This window comes from Malaclemys terrapin, chromosome 16 (genome assembly GCF_027887155.1).
Source record: "Malaclemys terrapin pileata isolate rMalTer1 chromosome 16, rMalTer1.hap1, whole genome shotgun sequence".
In the NCBI taxonomy this organism is placed as follows: Eukaryota; Metazoa; Chordata; order Testudines; family Emydidae; genus Malaclemys; species Malaclemys terrapin.
In genome coordinates this window covers 28,473,869-28,494,125 of record NC_071520.1, presented here as the reverse complement: position 1 = coordinate 28,494,125, position 20,257 = coordinate 28,473,869, and the positions used below count along the sequence as shown (strand labels likewise).

Here is a 20,257-nt window from a genome sequence, read left to right as displayed (position 1 = left end):
ACAGCACTTGTGAAGAAACTAAACTGGGGACCTACCTTTTTCTCGGATTATGTCAATAAGAATATCAATCACAATAAAAGTTCCTGTTCGTCCAATCCCAGCACTGTAAAAAAAAAAAAAAAGACGTGATTATGGTTTCCTTTCTGAATAGGCAATAACGTCAGAGTAGCCAACCTAAATAAGTGTCCAATATAAAGATGTACTGGACTTCCAGACGGTATTATCAAGAAGCAGCTTATTGCAGAAGCTAGGAGATAAGTTGCATTATTGTACCTGCAATGCACCACAACAGGTCCTGAATCAGCGATGCTTTCCTGCTTGTGGTGGACCTCCTCTAAGAAGTCCAGGACACCGCCAGGATCACTGGGTACTCCATGATCAGGCCAGGTTCTGAAGTGATATTGCCAGACTGTTCTCTCAGTGTTCCCCTGAAAGAGAGCCACCAACATACATGTGAAAAAATTAAATATATCCAGAGAAATCCAACCAAAAGTGTCCATTTACTCAGGATGAATCAGACTTGGTTTAAAAAAGGAACACACAACGGCCTTCTTAACACCATCAAAAACTAAAAAGGCCATGCATTCCTCTTGATTACAGTAACCTTCTCTCTAACCTCCCCAACATCCACACTGCTCCCTTCCACTCCAAATGAACACAGCCTCCAAGACAGTTCTTTCTGGTCTGGCAATCTGACCATGCCATCTGCTTCCTTGAATCCCTTCATGGCTCCCTGCTTCTCTATTGCATCAATCTCTAGCTTCTTGTCCTCATCTTCAGGATGTTGCATGACTCTATCCCTGACCTAGACCCTAACCTGACTTCAGTGGGATGATCTGCGTGTTTTCCTACTTGTTGAATCAGGGTCTTAGTCTCTTACCACGTTGTGCTCTCCTCCCACTGGCACCCACCGTTCGTGGTCTCACTCTGCCAGTATCATCAGGCTAAGCAACCGGCTAGTTTGCTTTATCCCTGAGCTGTTTTTGCACCTTTTGGCACACGCTCGCCTGCACACAGAATGGTCTGCAGGAACTGGTTTGACAACCTAATACTCTCCCATCATTCAAACCCCTCCTTTGAGAGTCACTTCTAACACCTTCAAGTAGAATCCGTTTCCTTTTCATTCATATACAAGTCAAGCATGCCATGCACATGCCTGTGCTGAGTAACCACATACAGTAACCAAGGCTATCTCCTCGCTCGCTGCCACCCCATCGGTATGCAGCTCCTTCTGTCACAGACTAAGCTCTTTAGGGCAGTGACCCTGTGCTATATACTCAAACGTAGCATACTTTTCCGTACTGCAGAATAAAGAAGAAAAATAAAACAGTAAAACAATTAAACCTGGCAACATGGCAGTAGTGAATTGCTCTGGTACTGGCGAACAGGGAGGCGCCCACATCAGGAGCAGACTAACAACAGTCATTACATAGGTACCTTAAGAATGAAGGTGATGCAAGGCACTCAGATATTATAGTGAAGGGACACATGTGAGCATCTAAATAGATTGAAGGATGGTTTGGTTTGCACTTAAGGGCAAGACCACCTTAACTTCAGGTCTCCCAATAAATCTACAGAGACACGTTCTCTGCTGAAGTGCTTAAATAATGGCTACAAGAATATGGAAAATAAAGACATTATCCCAAGCTCAAAAGACCAAATTCCTTGACTTAGAACTTGAGCCTCAAAGTGGAGGACAGGACTTAATTTATTAAAACTAAAAGCCTGTTCCTGGACTCTCTCTTTGGGGCCAATAGAAGGTTTAGTCCTTTCATCAATTATTTTTTGCAGCCTAAATTGAAAGATGAAGATTTGTTAGAAACTCTAAAGGACTAACCAAAAGGAAAAAAAGAAAAGCCACTGACATACTTACCTGACCAACTTTAGAAAGTTTCAGTTCTCTTAGCGTATAGTCATGAGCTGCACTTTCCTTAACATTCCTAACACGCATAACCCCGTATTCCTTTAATGCGTATTCATCAGGCCAGTATTTGACACACTTACTCTGGAAGACAGAAGAAAAAAAAAAAAGTAATTACTATCTGATTTCATGGTCTATATAAATACCCAGTTCACACAGTTACTAGCATGATTGGCTAAGACTAGCTTAACAGGCAAAGCTAGGTTTGCCTGTCTTACCCAATGTCCATTCAAGGCGGATATTTCTTTTTCCTGTGCAAGATGGGGGAGAAAAGAGAATGCAAGGAAGCTCGGAGGGTCCAAGACAATAAGGATAGATTGAGGGAGGGGGGGATTTGCTTTCCAGCAGCGTTCCTGATGTTGTTAGCTTCAGCAGATTACAAAAAAAACAAAAACAAAACCCACATCACAGTGACAGCAAAGAGGAAAGCCTAGAAGTATGACACACTCACCTCAGAAGTAGTTTTAATACATGAAGAACTTCAAGAGGAATGCATTAATCTCACAGGTAGCTCTAAAACCTAATATTTAAAGCTATAAATAGAAGTCAAAGAAACTGGCCATTTTTAGTATAGAAGCATCTTGCAAGAAGTTTGCCCTTCGCCTCATCTAGAAATCAGAGCACAGAAGGTTCACTGGGCTCTTCGGGTCATCCAGCAAGAAATGAGGAATTGTTCTCCATGGGGTGCAGAACGCTGTCTGTTGCTATTTAAGCCTGGTTCAGAATGCTCCACTTCCCTTGGAAGACTATTCTATAGTCTGTAATGATGTATTCCATATAACAAGGAGCAAGTCCTCCAGAACCAAGTGAAAACAGTAATAGGGAATAGCTAGGTTCTCAAGAATCATTGTATCTAAGAATGCAAGCCTAGTCCATGTACTGAAAGAATGAACAATCTGTAGTAGATACATAGACAGATTTTCTAGCAATATCAAATGCAGACCACCCACAGATTACTGTAGAGAACAACTTCCCCATAAATGTGCATCTGAAGGTCAATAATTTCACTGCCAAAACTCAACAGCAGATAGAAAACACAACAGAGGAAAGGATCTTGCTGCCAACATGAGAAGATATTATGCTAGATGAGGGATGTACGCATACGCATTTGCCAGGATGCTTTGGATCTAAGCTTTTGTTTGTTTGTATTTTCTGCAAAAAGCACAAGCTGCACTGAAACCCACATCTTGTATTTAAGTAGACAGAGATAACAATTTGCAGTTTTAATGCAGGATATTGAACAAGGAAGCATCTGTTGGCATAAAGAGTCTCAACGGTAATGTGTAATATTAAAGAGTCGTCAGTATGGGAATGGGGACGCATTGTACATCAGCTCAGTGGATCCCTTCCAAGACTGCATTATTTTAATTTGAGAGAAACAAGGTGGAGACAATTATTGAGAGAGAGAATTATTTTAATTCATAATGATGTACTTTAGTTTGCTTCGCCTACTGCATATTTTGCAGTCTTAAGAGTCCTAGATAGATCTGAGACAGTTTCAGGATCCCCTACTGCCTGAAGCAAACTGTTCCTAAAGTCATCCTCTCTGGGAAAGATGCTTCCCTCTACCTCCTGCAGATCAAAAAGCACCTTGGCCTGGGGTGTAAAAGCTTTCATATCCAACCAGGCCAGCAATCAGGGTCTACTGAAGAGAAAAGGCTGAAGCATATCTCAAAATCACTTGGCACATGATGCAGTACTTTAACGCTCTGATTACTGAATCATTTTAAAAGGCTAGGTCATTAGTGTGGAGAGCAGACTGGCACAATTTAGAGAGAAGTGCCAAGAAACTTGGGGAATGTGCAGCAGAAGTGTTGACTGGTGGAACAAGCAAAACGGCTATTGCTAGAGCATCAGCAACATCTAGCAATCCTTTACAAAAAACATAGATCAAAAACTGAAAGTCAAGATGAGCCTGGCCCACTTGATCAAACATCACAGAAGTTATAGGATCCTGAGGGTGCTCTGAAGCGTGACTCCTTTGAAACCACCCAAAATCTCTTCATTTTGTTCCAAGAGTGAGGAAGCCAAAGCACGGCTCCTCCCAATGAACCAGCTGGTCTTTCTTCACTGCACTCTGAACAGAGGGAACCTGTCACACATCATCAAGCCAGTCAGGGAGAGGTCTCGGTTTGTTTTTGTTTTTTTAATTAAGGGCAGGCAGGATTTTAAACAACTCAGAAGTCAAAACCAGTCACTAACCCACCGCCCTGCTGATGGCAGGCTGGAGACTTTAAGGTGGGGGAAAATGCCAACAAAAGCTACAAATATCCAGCTTCTGTACTAAGATTGTTAAAATTCCTTATTACATATGGTCACGCAAATGAAAAAACATTGTCAATTATTTGTTACATAACAGAGCACTAGCCGTCTTCCTACTCAGCTTTTTTCCAGGCCCTCCTCATACTGAGTGGAAGGATAATTTTCTTTTTACTGAAGACATGATGTATAAGATTTAAACACGAAGTATCATATTCACAAAGAGATAGAGGAAAGAACACAGAAAAGGCAAAGAAACTAAGAGAACAAGTACAGACCATCAGCAAAAGTGTTTGCAAAAACCCAAGGCAAAGGACTCCTGAGAGAGAAAACCAGGCTGCACACAAGCAATGGAGTACTATTGTTGCCACTCCGCCAAGATTTGTGAGCCATTTCTCTTTCTTCTGCTCCCTCATCCACCCACCCACTCGACAAATTTAGGATCCAGAAACAGAGTAACAGCCCCAGATGGCAGGAGGGGGAACAAACGAGATCTCTCTGCATTTAAAGGAACAAGCCAAGGTTCTGGGATACACAACTGTAAAAGTTCTCTCTTTCAAAGTAATAAATGTGCTGATCTTGCCAGAGCAGTTCACTAGAGACTCGCAGCTCACTAGGGTTGAGTGAGCACATGTGCTCATGCAGAACATGGCTCGCAGACGGCATTTGGAGGCAGAAAACATTATGTTAGAAATAAACATGCTAAATCACTGCTGCTTTGGGGAGTCTCATCTGGGTGCAGTTACAATCCAAACAACTAGCTCATTGTACAAGCCCAAAGAGTTTTATCAATCCCAAGTCTGGAAAGTAGTGAAAATAAAGAAGGACGAAGAGAAACACATTCTGGTAGTCTCATAAATGCTATTCAGGCTAGCATGAATGCATGGCAGAAAATTTCACTTAACGCTGTTGAAATTTCCAGTTAACGAGTGGTGCACTCCAAGAAGTTTATTTTCATAGTAATAACCGCCTTCTCCCCCCCATCTCCCCCAAACTGCTTATACAAATAGAATCCACAAAGGCTTTGCAACTAACAGAGTTTGGGTTTGATACCAATAAACAGCAATATTTTAGTTTCAAGCACACGGCATTAACTCCCTTAAAGTGTGCAGTGTGCCAGCCTGGCTGCACCAGTTCCTTCACTGTTCCCTCCCCTTAAGTAATTTTGCAGTAAGTAAATTCATGTAAGGCAGCTGTAACTTAGTCAGCCTTTATTAAACAAGAGCCTGATCCTGTGAGATGAGTGTGCCCTTGATTCCAATCGCTATCAGTGAGAGGAGAGGGCACTCTGCAACTTACAGATCAGGGCCCGGGTCTCCAATGGGAGTTGTAGCTGCACCAGATCACCATTTTTAAGCTTGTAAGTCAACATGACTGAAGTCTGGTTAGTCCTTACTTGTATTGAAACTTAATAACTTTTAGTGGGGCCCGCCTGAGGTTCCATTTTACCTTTCCTCTTTCGACTTCTTTTGTTGTCATAACGATAACACGAGAGTTCTCCTGGAATACCATTCTCCAGAAGTCATTCACTGTGTTCTGTAGGCAGCCTTGAGTAGCAATGTAACTTTTTTTTGGCTTTGAATTGTTGCACTTAGTTTCAAATTCAGGCTAGAGATCAAAACAAATATCAATGAATGATGTGATTGTAAAATGACTTTATTTTGTTTTTAGGAGGGAATACAATAGCAAGCATGCTATGCTCTGTGCCAGTGACAGATTGAAGGAGGCAATAACACACTTACCATAATAATATTAGCATTGATATAATCTGAAACGGGTTCATTTGGATCTCCGTCATGTAGAACAACTCTGGTATGGTCAACTAGAGGAAGGATAAGTAAACAGCATGTTAAACTGCTGCATTCTGTGATTGCTAACTAGTCAACTTATAATTGGTTCCTTAGTACCAAACAAACTACATGAAGGCCAAGTTTCGCATGTACTTGACTACTTACCATTTCTAATAGCTAAGAAAATGGCCAGATGACTCAACCTTTCCTCTCTCCCTGCTCCCTAGGACAATTATTTAGTCAGTGCTTCATATTTGCAATTAATCTGAATATGAGATATATAAAAAGTATATATAATTATTCTGTCCTGCACCCCTACAGCACAAATTAATCCTCTTAAACTTACTGAGCACTAGTGCTGATCACTGAGCAATAGTTTAGCTTGCTGGTGTTTTAATAGAACAGCACTGTACTACTGGCCAATAATTATTAGCTTCCCAGTGAAAGGATCCGTGAGTGTACCAGCCCAATGTTAACAGTGAAACAAGAAAAAAAAAAAGTGAATACTACTTACAAGGTAAAATGTTTTTGTATCTATTTTTGTTTTTGCTTTCTTGCCGTTGACCCTCTTTACGACTATATAGAAGTTTGCATTCTTGCTGTTGTAAAGTCTAGATGAAAAGGGCACAAACAACTGGTTTTACTAAAACTTGCACCACATTGGGAATGATGAGACAGAATGCACACAGTGGTGGCTCGCGAGAAAAATCTGACATTTGACTATCATACTAGACAGCATTAGAAAAATGAAATCTCATGCGTCAGCATTCAGGTTGGTTTGATAAGGTTGGTTCAAAGGGTTAAACACACTGAATTAGGAAATTCAAAACAGCAGAGTTACTAGAAATAATATGTGACGACTTTGAAGACAAAAGCTTATGTCTGGAATCCAAACTTTTGTAAGTCAAGTAACCATTGCATCAGTAAGTTTCCATTCTATTGCGTTGAGGCAGATATCTGCATATACAGGTGGGTCTTTTTTAAATTCAACTTCCTACGGAACTTTATATTCAGAAACAATATTTGGTTACATAAACCTGGCATAAAATTTGTTGTTGTTTTTTTTAAATGCAGAAATTTGGCAGTCTGAAGGAAACCCAAACAAGCCAACTGCAAAATGAAAGCAAAAGCCTGAACGTGAACACACTGAACTGTGGGCCAGATCCTCCAAGCGTTAAGCCTTCTGGCAAGCATTAAAACATGATCACCTCAAGTCGAATTCCTAAAATCCACTATTTAGTAGTAACACGTTACAAAGAATTCAGGAATGATGGAGTCTGCCCACATGTGGCCATTCCGCATTTAAACAATTAAGTAAAGGGACCTCCCAAAGCATCCTCAAAGACTTGTATCATCATATGAAGCAAGAAGCTGGGCTGGGATTTTCCAAGCGGTTTAACCAGAGTCGCAAATGCTTTTCCAAGTGGCTTCATAACATACCAGTGACATAGTTATGCCCATTTTGCAGACGGAAAGACTAGGCAGAGAACAATTTAAAGGGGTTTGCCCAAAGTCACAGACACTGGCAAAGCCCAGAAGAGAATCTGGTAATCTCAACTTAAAGTCCTCAGCTAGTTATTGTTTCCTAGGCAGTGACTCACCCAAGAGTAGGAAACGTGGTCTAGGGGACTGAGCAGAGAAATGGGACCCAAGGAGCAGCAAGTTCTAATCCAGTCTCTGATATGGGCTCAATGGGGGACACAGAGAAAGTCTTTTAGCATCTCTCTCCATCTTGAGAAGTAAGGGGCAATCCCTACTGCCTCCGAGAGAGTTGGGAGAACCAATCAATGTTCACACTGCTTTGAAGGAGAAGTGCCAATACCATCAAAGCAACCAAAAGAGACCCCACCCCCTCAATGACGTGAAAAAGGAACGGAGCATTTAGCCCAGACGATACTAGATTTTTGCTAGAGTAGCTGCCTACGTTAAGAAGGAAATTAAACAGGCTGGATTAAGGAGAGGAGGTCTTCAAGGAGAAAGGGCGAGGGGAGGAGGATGAGGAGAAGAAAAGAAGCCAAGCAAAGTTTCTGCCAAGTAGGTCTGAAGAACAAAGCCACAGATCATTGGGGGTTGGTCTGAACCCTCCTTGTAAGATTTAAAACTAAACATAAAGATACTTGCTTATATTTCTCCCAGCTGCTGAGTTCAAGGGAGGAGAGAAAGTCTGCTTAGCAGCCTGGTACTACTTTTAATGCTGCTAATAATTAACTATTAGAGAGACAAAGTGGGCGATGTATTATTTTTTATTGGCTCCACTTCCATTGGTGAAAAGACAAGCTTTCGAGCTACACAGACCTCTTCTTCAGATATTACCTCATCCACCTTGTCCCTCCAATATCCTGAGACCAACACAGCTACAACCACACTGTAAATAACAATTAACTTTGGTAACCATTTGAGCACTCTATAAAGCCAGTGTGGCACTTTGTGGTCTGGACTTCTCTACCTGAACTGGATTCCTTCGGGCCTTATTTGGCTTTCTTCCTCCACTTCCGGCATTACCAGTATGTAGCTATGTTGCTGGGAAGTCCCAGAAACAAGCTGCCAGAGATTATATTGCATTGCCACAACACAAGCTTTCAAGAAGAGGAGTGGATTCTTGTAAGCAACAGCCAGGCAAATCCTAAACAACAAGGGAAGACTAGGAGCGAGTGTTAAGAGAAAAAACTAACAAAGAACCTCTATACGCAACTCTAGATGAAAACTGGAAAGTGATAAGAAGAAACATCCTGAAAATAAAGGATATTACAGTCTTGTTACAAACCATTCTCTCATCTCAATGCATGCCACACTAGAATAAAAATAATCACGGCAGATATGTGCTACAATAGGACCAGAGAGCAAAATTAGTACCCAGAGCAGTAACAGGACTTACGCTTTTGCATGAAAAGTGCTATATATGGTTAACCTTAAGGAAGCCTTGAGGTAACTCTCTGAAGGGAGGCAAGTATTATTAATCCCTTTTTACGGATGGAAAAAATGGTGACATAGCTCAAGTGAGCAGAAGGATGGTCCCGGGGTTACAGTACTAGCCTAGGAGTTGGGAAACCTGGATTCAATTCCCCACTCCAACACAAAACTCCTGTGCTATCTTGAACAAGTCACTGAGCCTCTCTGCCCTTCAGTTTCCCCAGCCAAATCAAGATAAGAGCTCTATAGGGGAGTTGAGAGTCTTAATGTTTGCAAAGTGCCAAGAACAGAAGATGCTGTATTAGTACAAAGTAGTAATAGTAGTCATCATTTATGGTGCAAAGTTCTACAGAAGGTTCACTTCAGCTGATAACATGTGCCTGGCATACTGCAAGATTCTTCAGGTGCTTGAATAAACCAATTACACTGAACACCTTGTGTATAATTAGCACTTTGATGCTACCATAACTGCACATTTAACTGTGTCCATTTTATAATCTACAAGCAAAGTTTGCCCCCGGGTTCTTTAAGCATGGGATTCAAACGGGAAAGACTGCAAACATGTCCTTGCTTCACGCAATTCATTATTATTGCTCTGTGCATCCCTGAGGAGAGACCCATAAGCAGCACTGACTTGTAGCTAGCCCATTAAAGTTGTACATAGTGCAATAATAAATCTGGTTGCAATAATAAATGAAGGTTCTCAATTCACTATGCCATCCAAGCACTAAACTCACCAAAAAGCCTTTTTTCAGAAGCAAAAGAATAAGGAATCCTGCCAACATCTCTATCCAGTAGTTCACAGGAAAAGAGGGATTACATCCTTAAATATACTTAAAGAGAAAGTAATTTATAAGCACTATCTGGGTAGTAAGACCATAAATGGCACATGCAGAGTTTCATGGACATCCTGGAGTCTTTCACAGAGATAGACAACCAATGGCTGTCAGAACTGAATTAAACAGCAACATTAACATTTTATGAGATGGTTTCATTTCAGTAGGGTTACCATACGTCCTCTTTTTCCCGGACATGTCCGGCTTTTCAGCAATCAAACCCCCGTCCGGGGGGAATTGCTGAAAAGCCACACATGTCCGGGAAAATGGCCGGCACTTCCTCTCCCCCTGTGGCTCTGCTCCACTCCTCCTCTCTCAGATTTACAGAGCCAAGCTGCCCGAGCAAGCGCTACTGGCTTCAGGCAGCACCCCCCCCCCCCCCCCGCCTCCGGACCCCGAGCCCCCAGCCAGGCACTTCTCCTACCCGGCTCCAGCTGAGCTGCTCCCACGGTGCAAGGTCCCGAGGCAGGGGGGGTGCTGCCTGAAGCCGGTAACGCTGGCTCCTGCAGCTCTGCTCTGTAAGTCTGAGGGGGCGGAGCCGAGCAGCTCAGTTGGAGCCGGGGGAAGGGACGTGTCCAGCCAGCTCTGGGTCCTGAGGTAGGGGAGGGCTGCCAGAAGCCAGCAGCTCGGCTCTTACAGTCTGAGCTGGGAGGAGCAGCTCAGGTGGAGCCCAGGTAGGAGAAGTGCCTGAAGCCGGTAGCACTAGGGCAGCTTGGCTCTTAAACAGAGCCGAAGAGTCAGGGAGCAGCAAAGCTGGGAGTACCATGCGCCACTGATTGCACAGGTGGGGGGCAGCGCTGGGGGAGCTGCTCCGGGGAGTCGCCAAAAAGCACTGACTGTGGTGGGGGAGGAGGGGAGGGCAGTGTGAGAAAGGCAGGAGTGTGCAGAGGGATCAGAGCTCTGGCTGCGATGGGCATCGGGCTGCCTTGCCTGCAAGTGGATCAGAGCTCCTGGGGCTGGGGTGTGCTGTATGGCACTCAGCTCCCCATTTGTGATGAGACACAGCAGTGTGGTGGATCACTGCGAAATACCTGCCCAATCAGAGCTGCGGGGGCAGGGCTTGCAGGGGCTGGCTCCGACAGCTCCCATTGGAGCTTTTCCCAGCCAATGGGAGCCTCTGAGCTTGGCTTGTGGCGGGCCAAGCACGTGGAGACCCTGGCTGCCCCTGATCCTAGGAGCAAACACAATGCCAAAACGAAAATACAAAGTTCACTACATATAAAGAATTACGTTTTAGAATTAAAGAATTAAATAGCTCAAAATGTCCGGGATTTTACCGGGCAGGGAGGAGAACTGGGTGCTCCAAGGCATCTGGGGAGCTGGGAAACAGAACAGTGTGAGCTGCGTGTCCTGACCGCTCCCAAAAACTGAGGGCCGGGGCAGATCCTCCACTGAGCAGCTTCATTAAAGTCATGGGAGTCTATACTAGTGGAGTGCCTGACTTTAGAATTGGTGCAGCTGTTTCGTGTGGCTGGGAGGGAGGAGGGGGAATGTGGGGGTGCTCAGGGGAGGGGGCGGAGACTTTGGGGAAGGGGTTGGAATGGGGACAGGGAAGGGGCGGAGTTGGGCGGGGGTGGGGAAAGGGGTGGGACCGGGGGAGGGGAAGGGGCGGAGTTGGGGCGGGGCCGGGGCCCCATGGAGTGTCCTCTTTTTTCAATGTTCAAATATGGTAACCCTAATTTCAGAGATCACCATATGACATTATAAAGAGACATTTAGGATTAATACAGCAATTTCCAAAAGGCAGTGATGGTGAAAGGAAGCAGCTCACAATAAAATAGCTCACAATAAAGATTTTCTGTTTTTATAACTTTTTCCCCTTTCATAAGTTTTTGGCTTCCCGGTGAATATATGTATTCAGGAAAGTCAGAGCATTTATCTGCCCCATTTCTCCAAGGGCCAGCCACAATGAATCAGCTACATTATGAGTTTCTCTTCCAGTACTCCACCAGGCCACAAATCATCTCAGGCCAGGCCAGGAGAAACAAGAGGTACATTAACAGTGCCAGCTCTGTGGTTTCATAGATGAGTCTACAATATATTCAAAAGGACACTGTATGGGAATGCTTATCCCTCCTGCACCAATATTGGCACACAGGGCGAAAACCAGTCTCTTCCATTCCTGGGCAGCTAGACATTAATCCACATAATCCCACCACCAAAATCATTTCATCAGCCAGCACCAACTACAACGGGGGCAGGGGAGAGCGGGGGGTGGAAATCAAGAAGAGCTTTGGGACCTTTGCTAGTGAAGTCTGAGTACCGGAAGGGTAAACTCAGAGTCCCCAGGAGAGGATGCTAACTGCAACACACGTTTTTGTTCTTCAGCCAGATTGAAAAGCCAATTTATTGTGGGTTCAAACCAAGTCATGTAGCTGTCACATGTAACAGTTTAAATGTCACGATATGACAGCTATTGAAGTATACCACTGACCACGGTTTCTTGGTCACATCCACATGGAAAGTTTAGCTAGAGCAGAATGTGGCTGTTTGCCTACTTTGTGCCATTAGCTACGTGGAGCATATTTGCCTGTTCTGTATGAAAGCCAATGGATGCTAGTTTGATACACAGACCCTTATACCTCCTGAGCCCTACTTATCCAAGGCTGCATCCTCTCTCTCCACCTTCCCTCATTACAGTGATCAGCTGAGATAATTCGATTGACAGTCCCTTTTCTGACCGCAGAGGGTAGAGAATTTGTGGGAAGAGGAGACACTCAACTCTGACAGAATGGTGACCAGAAACACTGTTTCCTTCTTCCTCTTGTCTTTGTCTGATCAAGACCAATAAACTGTTCGTTTCACTCTCATGTTGGTAGAGAGCAATTTCCTACCTCAGCTAGTGACGCTCCTTTGTGCTTTTCATTTGTTTAATTCTCCCATGAAGCCCAGCTGGCTGAATAATCATCATGAGGATTTTATTCAGCTAGTGAATGCATTTGCAAATATATCCTTATTATCTAACAAACGGTAGTTACTCTCCCCACCCACTCTCAAACCCCAACAGTGTTCAAGAAGTTTCTCAAACAGTATTATGCAGCTGGAACCAGCCTCTTTATAAAAGAAGTTGACATCACATTCCTTGATTTCCTGTCTCCATCTGCTGGTGGTACAATATATATTCCAGAATCAGTTAAGGAAGTTCTTCAATATAAACCTGTTTTACGGGAACCATTTCACTATATTTAGAAGTGAAATATAGGGCCTTTAGAAGCGCCTATCATCTTCACTCTTTTCCTCTTTGTTCCTGAATCACTCCAGTTAGTAGAGAAAGTCTCGGAGCCAGGAATATCTCACTGTGGTTTGGGATACGATATACAGTGGTTGTACTTAACGTTTCTTCTGTTTGAGGGGGGGAAAATGGGGAATACTGTTGAAACTGGTAATTTATGTACAGAGAATCACTCTCAAATCAATGGGCTGTTTTGTTTTGTTTTAAAGGAAAAAACCAGCACCAGATGCTATTAAAAATGTAGAAGGTATATACACTATTGCATGGAGGGGAATAGATGTCCCCCTTACTCTCTTTCTGGTATGATGATGGTAATAATAGCTCCAGATAGAGGGGTTGCACCCAAACAAAATAATAATAAATTCTTAAGCAAAGCATACAGATTATACAGCTGTCATTCCAACACTATTTAAAATTAACCTGGAAAATGGCTCAAAGGGTCCCTTTCTGCAGTAATTTTATTTTAGCATTCCCAAAATGTGAGTGTCAAAGAAGCAATGAATTCAAGGACGAGAGAGTGTTTTATATAAATAGCTGGGGAAGAAGATTTGTACTGCAGCGAGTGTGTTTGACCAGTTATCCCTCACGATCCTGCCATGATCAGCACACTAACACTTGGGGACTTTTGTCTTCTAAATTGCTTATTTCTTTCCCCTCAGTTTAAAAGGGTATAATATAAAAAACTGAATGGGCCAGCTTTGAAATGGATTCTTTTCCCCATTTGCAGCCATATCACTATTCACACATCCATTTCTTATTACCACCAAAAGGAACACTGAAAAAGCAACATGCTATGTTGGAAACGTTTACTAGTATTAACTGGGCATGAATTCAGGTATGACATTTTGTTCTACTGCTTAAGCAAAAACTTTACACTCACATTTGTGGATTCTCCTGAAATTTCTAGCAAGCTGAGTTATGTGAAAGTTTATCCTGGATTCTATTTTTACAAGACCATTGTTGCTCAAAATGCATAGTCGATTGCTTGACTAGACAAATATAGCCAATTTATACTTGAAATCAATAGCAGAACAGTATAGAAAGAAAAAAAGAGTTAATACAATACCAATCTTTCTGGGAAGCAGTTTCTTGCAGCGCTGTTCAGGTCACCTTACACAGTAAGTGTGCTTCAAAATATACCCCTAAACCCTCTTATATTTATAACACAATTGCTTACAAATTAGAATGCACTTTATAGGTCATCTAAGATCCAACCCAGTTTGTACCAGTTCTTTAATTTGTTGTTCTATATCTTTCCCTATCTCTGCTTGGGATACCATATTTTAAACCAGTTGCCTGTGAAGGTACCTGTATTAGGACATAGAACAAATATATCTTGCCTTTGACGGGCTTTATATTTGCTAATGCCAAAAGCTACATTTTGTTTTGCAGAATGTTGTGGGATATACATCTCTTGACATAAGTGAGCAAAGTGGACATAATACAATTCAGTTAACTGCCCACATGTTGGACGTAATACCATATTAATATTGTATGCCCTACACCTAACATATATGTATTGGCGAACACCATGTAATTGTAAAAACAATGCAGTCTTCAGTCTAAACCACTGGAAACTTTCTATTGCCATCAAGTATGATTTTAAATAATCTTTTCAAATTAACTGGCAATTTAAGCAGAGAGTTTTCTTGGGGAACAACTGCATTCAATTTTTTCCATGCAAAGTGCAGTTATTGCAGAAGAGAAAAGCAGGGATTTTCAAAAAAAGAACCAAAAGGCTTGTCAACATGAACACTTAGCTTACAGCAATATGGGATGTGAATCTACCCTACACTAGCCAGCCGCAGACTAGCTGTCCCTGCTGACATACATCAACAGTCTGATCTAGTCCTCTTTGAAATGGGAGTAGATTAAAGTGCAACTATTAATACAGGCCAGCAGAGTCCACACAGACAACTAGACCATGGCAAGCTAGTGCAGGGTAGATTCACTTCCCAGCTTCTTGCGAATTAAATATTTGCGTAGAGTTAGAGCTTGTCTACAAAACGCTACAGTGGCGCAGTGTAGACACCATCTACTCCAATGGGAGGGGTTCTCCTGTCGGCATACGTAATTCACCTCCCCGAGAGGCACTAGCTAAATCGATGGAAAAATTCTTCTGTCAACCTAGCGCTATCTACATGGAACTTAGGTCGGCTTAACTATGCTGCTCAGGGATTTTTCACACCCCTGACCAACATAGTTAAACTGACCTCATTTTCTAGTATAGACTAGCCTCAGATGCCCAAATCCTATCAAATTTCAATAAGAGTTTGGCACCTATCTCCCATAGGCTCCTCTGAAAAATCAGTCAAATCCTATAAAAGCATGAACAAAAGTCACTATTTTGACTATTATGTCCAGTGCAGTTGCTAACCAGCCATCTAATACCAAACTTGTTTGTACTTCACTTGTAAGGAAGGGAGTGTCATCTAGTGGCTAGAGTGGGGAACTGGTCATCAGGACTCCTGGGTTCTGCCACTGAAACTATAGTACCTCTGCCTCTTTCTATCCATCAGAAAAAAATCACCTACCACCTGGGATGTCACAAGGCTTAATTTTTTTTGTAAAGTAATTTGAAATCCTCTCAGAAGAAGAATTAGAGAAATGCAAAATTATTGTCTCTGGGACTTTCAAGAGAGCCTACAAGAATTCCCACTGAAAGACAACATGAGTTGGTGCCAAAATCCCAGCCGTTCCTGTTAAGCAATGTCTTCCTAAGCCCAGCACAATATCACCTCAAAACGGGGTGGGAGCCAGTGCTCAGGGTTAAAAGAAAAGGCACACCTTTCAAGCACTCATCTTTGGCTAACGCATGACAGGAACTGGCAAACTGGAGAAGTTGCAATATCTGGCACAGGAGTGGGGAGCAAGAATAAAGATTTGAGGGGCAAAGGGCCCTAAGCAGCTGGGAAATTGTGGTAAAATTATAGTTCTATCACTGAGACACACCTGCTTTATATTTGAAACATTTAAATTACCTCAAATTCTTCCCAGAAGCCTTGCTTGACTTTATCTGTGGTCTCTGCTAGCTTGCTTAGTTCTCGCACCCGGCTTTCAATCTCTGCAGCATTAATACGGGTTGTATTCAGGGGCTAATCAAGAAAGATATTTTATATTAAACCACAGCACAGCAAACAGAACAGGATAAAGCTAGTTTACACAGATCTCCTGTATTAAACATATTGTATGTAGGTACCACTAAGAGTTTTAGGACCCAGGCTTCACTCCAGATTTTGAAGCCCCACCCCACCCCCCACCCCCTTTTTTTTTTTTTTTTTTTTTTTTTTTTAAAATCAGATTCATGGGGTGGTCGTCACACAGTTTCATGGTTCCAGTTTCAGTGCATTAAGCGTCCTCTCCTCCTCTCTTTTTGACAGGATTTTAAAATCCTTGTAGACCCAGAACTCTCAATGAAGCCAAGGGGAGTTCTAGATGCACCAGAAATGGAGAATTAGGTCCTTTATAGATGGCTAAAAATAACTATAGCATCTTAAATCCAATCATTGGACCAACCTGAAAGATTAAGATGCTGTTGTAAAAGAGGATGGTAAATTCACTTTTGGTTTTAACGCTGAATGAATGTCTGTCTTTCAACACTTTACAGAATGTAAGAAAAAGGTTGAGCTCCCCCCCACCACCACCATTCCCACCTCTATGTCCTGAAGTTAATTAATGTTTATGATCCAAGTTCTAGCATTTATTAAGCTCACCTGCTTAAGCTGTAGTACTGTGCCCAAAGTTTCTACCATGGGGTTCTTCTTATAATGTTCCACTAGATCTGTAAGAGAGTCAAATTTCTCCCCTCCGCCAACATCGTATTTCAGCTCCTTCCAAGAAAGATATTCAAAATGTGCTCATTCATAGCAATGTACACAATAATCAAAATAAAGTCTGCATTAATTACCTCTTTAGAATGTTCAACCAATCACAAGATCCCTTAAATGAGTACTTAAAAACCTATTTAACTATCCCCTGCCATTCCATACTGAAATTATAAAAGATGATTTACTACAGTCATATTCCACGGAAAAGTTGTAATACATTTCTAATTAGAACATTTTAATGTTAAGGATAACAGTGTCCCTATCTGATACTCACCCCAAGTAGAATACTTGAGGGATACCATCAGAGACTCAGACGTGAATTTGTGAATAAATCAAAACAAAAGCACAACAGAATCTAACACTGGGTCCTGGAACACAGGTATTTGTACTGTAGTCCTTGTTTAAAAAGCAAGTCAGCAATATAATTACTATCTCATCTACCATTAGCATTTATGAGGTTAGCAACAGATTGAGGGCATGGAGAACTCTTAACAAATTTATTTCCCAAACTCAAATAATTAAATATGTTAAAATGGCTAATATACATAAAGATAAATGTACATAAGGAGCTGCAGACATTTATCACCTTATTATCTTCTAGGTAACAGTCAGCATGGATTTGTCAAGAAAAATATCAGGTCAAACCAACTTAATAGATTTCTTTGGCAGGGTAATAAGCCTTGTGGATGGGGGGAAACTAGTAGATGTGGTATATTTTGACTTCAGTAAGGCTTTTGATACTGTCTCACATGACGCTCTCATAAACAAACTAGGGAAATACAACCTAGATCAGGGGTTCTCAATCTTTTTCTTTCGAAGGCCATCCCCGCCCTGCTAAAAAATTCTACAGCCCACCTGTGCCACAACAACTGTTTTTCTGCATATCCAGTAGATTAAAAGCCAGGGTTGGCATTAGGGGGTAGCAAGCAAGGCAATTCCCCAGAGCCCCACACCACAGAGGACCCCGTGAAGCTAAGTTGCTCTGGCTTTGGCCTCCAGCCCTCAGCGGGGCTTGGGCATCAGCTTTTTGCCCTGGGCCCCAGCAAGTCTAACGCTGTTCCTGCTCTCTGGTTTATTTTGGCAGATCCCCTGAAGCCTGCTCGCAGCCGCCAAGTGGGCCCCAGAGCCATTGTTGAGAATCACTGACCTAAATGGAGCTCCTATAAAGGGGGTGCATAACTGGTTAGAAAATCATTCCCAGAGAGCAGTTATCAGTGGTTCACAGTCATGCTGGAAGGGCATAATGAGTGGGGTTCCGCAGGGATCAGTTCTGGGTCTGGTTCTGTTCAATATCTTCCTCAATGATTTAGATAATTGCTTGGAGAACACACTTATAAAGTCTGCGGATGATACCGAGCTGGGAGGGGTTGTAAGTGCTTTGGAGGAGAGGATTAAAATTCAAAATTATCAGGTCAAACTGGGGAAATGGTCTGAAGTAAACAGGATGAAATTCAATAAGGACAAATGCAAAGTACTCCTCTTGGGAAGGAACAATCAGTTCCACACATATAAAATGGGAAATGACTGCCTAGGAAGGAATACTGCAGAAAGGGATCTGAGGATAGTGGATCACAAGTTAAATATGAATCAACAGTGTCCCACTGTTGCAAAAAAAGTAAACAGCATTCTGGGATGTATTAGCAGAGGTGTTGTAAGCAAGACATGAGAAGTAATTCTTCCACTCTACTCCACGTTGATTAGCCTCAACTGGAAATAGTGTGTCCAGTTCTGGGCGCCACGTTTCAGAAAAGATGTGGACAAATTGGAGAAAGTCCAGAGAAGAGCAACAAAAAATGATTAAAGGTCTAGAAAACATGGGGTTTGTTTAGTCTTGAGAAGAGAAGACTGAGAGGGGACATGAGAACAGTTTTCAAGGACATAAAAGGTTGTTTCAAAAGGAGGAACAAAAATTGTTCTCCTTAACCTCTGAGGATAGTACAAGAAGCAATGGGCTTAAACTGCAGCAAGGGCGGTTTAGGTGGGACATTAGGAAAAGCTTCCTAACTGTCAGGGTGGTTAATCACTGGAATAAATTGCCTAGGAAGGTTGTGGAATCTCTGTCATTGGAGATTTTCAAGAGCAGGTTTGACAAACCTCTGCAGGGATGGTTTAGATAATACTTAGTCCTACCTTGAGTGCAGGAGACTGGACTAGAAGACCTCTCGAGGTCCCTTCCAGTCCTACGATTCTATGATTCTATAAATAAAGGCAGGAAATTACCTTGAAATTTTGACGGCATTTACTGAATGCACAGCCAAAAAAAAAAAAAAAAAAAAAAAAACACCTCTAGCAGGCACTCTCACTCAGTTGCACCATTTCCACACCAAATTCCTAATTTCTCTATACAAGGCATGTGGGGAGGGTTGTTTTTGCTTTTTTTTTTTTAAAAGACAAATAAAGGTATTACAAAAACTGTATTTTCTAAAAAGGATTAAAGTACTTTCAACAGATTTGACCCTTTAACACCAATACTCAGGCACACATTAAAATGTTTTGAGAATAAAAATAGCCATCAAGAATTAATCCTGGCATCAGATAGTTTAAACACATTCTTTAGTAAAGGCAAACTACCCTACCTGAAGTTTAAACTGTAGGACAAGGTTTCCCTGAATTAAGGATTTATTGTATTTTGTTTGTTATTATGGAAAGACATTATGAAAAAGACAAAATAACCAGCCTCCATAGTACAGCTACAAACCCCCCCACACACCTGAATGGATTCTGAGGTCTATTATATAAAAAGAGAAGTAGTAAGACAAGACTGCAACAAACTTGAGAGAGATTCATGAATGTGAAAGGCTACATCAGCAGAGGCTTTGAGACAGACTCTTGATGCAATCAAAGAGAAACCTCGTAGAAGCTCCTCAGCAATATAGATATGCTATGGCACGATCCAGTGAAAAAAAGAAAATGCTAATAGAATTCTTGAAATTAGCAAAGAAGTCAATTTGAGCAAGCAAACAATATGCTGTACATACAGCGCCGTCTGACCAAAATCAGTGGACTGAACAGTATTGAGAAGTCTGTAATGCCTCTCCTGACAGAATAAGCATGCAAACCAGGAAGGAAGCCTGTACAGTCAAGAAGTTCCAGCTTTGTTGTACCTGGCACCGAATCATGACATGGGTCACTTTCGATTTCCCATCATTACTCTCGCCTTTATCATCTCCTGTCCGAACTGAAAGAACAAAGTCTCCTGGGTGGCTTTGACTCTCTCGCACAAGGAAGCTTCCATGTTTTCCTTTTTCTGTTAATAACTTTTCAGCTTCTTTTCCAGAAAGGTGCCCGTGAAACCACCTTAAAATTTACAATAAATAAAATAAATAAATAAATATAGTTGCCCTTCTCTTCACTGTACCCATGACTGGGCCCACCTGGCTTAAACAGCTATAACAAGCCAAAATGTTCATACTAAACTGAGGTCTCAAGGGCCACAAGTGTTGCTAAAGGTACCCAAAAACTAGCAAAGTACAGACTTAGAA

General features: G+C 42.1%; 1 protein-coding gene across 2 annotated transcripts in view; it reads right to left on the bottom strand.

The window, feature by feature from the left end:
- The window catches only part of PTPN11 (protein tyrosine phosphatase non-receptor type 11), a 42,143-nt gene that overhangs the window by 11,622 nt on the left and 10,264 nt on the right, over positions 1-20,257 (bottom strand). Inside the window, exons 4-13 of one of the 2 annotated variants that reach the window (XM_054006320.1) lie at positions 19,880-20,072; positions 18,906-18,971; positions 16,662-16,778; positions 15,930-16,043; positions 6,485-6,581; positions 5,923-6,002; positions 5,630-5,788; positions 1,874-2,005; positions 274-428; positions 36-103 (exon numbers count right to left, since the gene is read on the bottom strand). In XM_054006320.1, the coding sequence (XP_053862295.1) occupies positions 36-103; positions 274-428; positions 1,874-2,005; positions 5,630-5,788; positions 5,923-6,002; positions 6,485-6,581; positions 15,930-16,043; positions 16,662-16,778; positions 18,906-18,971; positions 19,880-20,072 (1,181 nt within the window). The remainder of the gene's footprint in view (positions 1-35; positions 104-273; positions 429-1,873; positions 2,006-5,629; positions 5,789-5,922; positions 6,003-6,484; positions 6,582-15,929; positions 16,044-16,661; positions 16,779-18,905; positions 18,972-19,879; positions 20,073-20,257) is intronic. The other variant, XM_054006321.1, reaches the window with a different exon arrangement.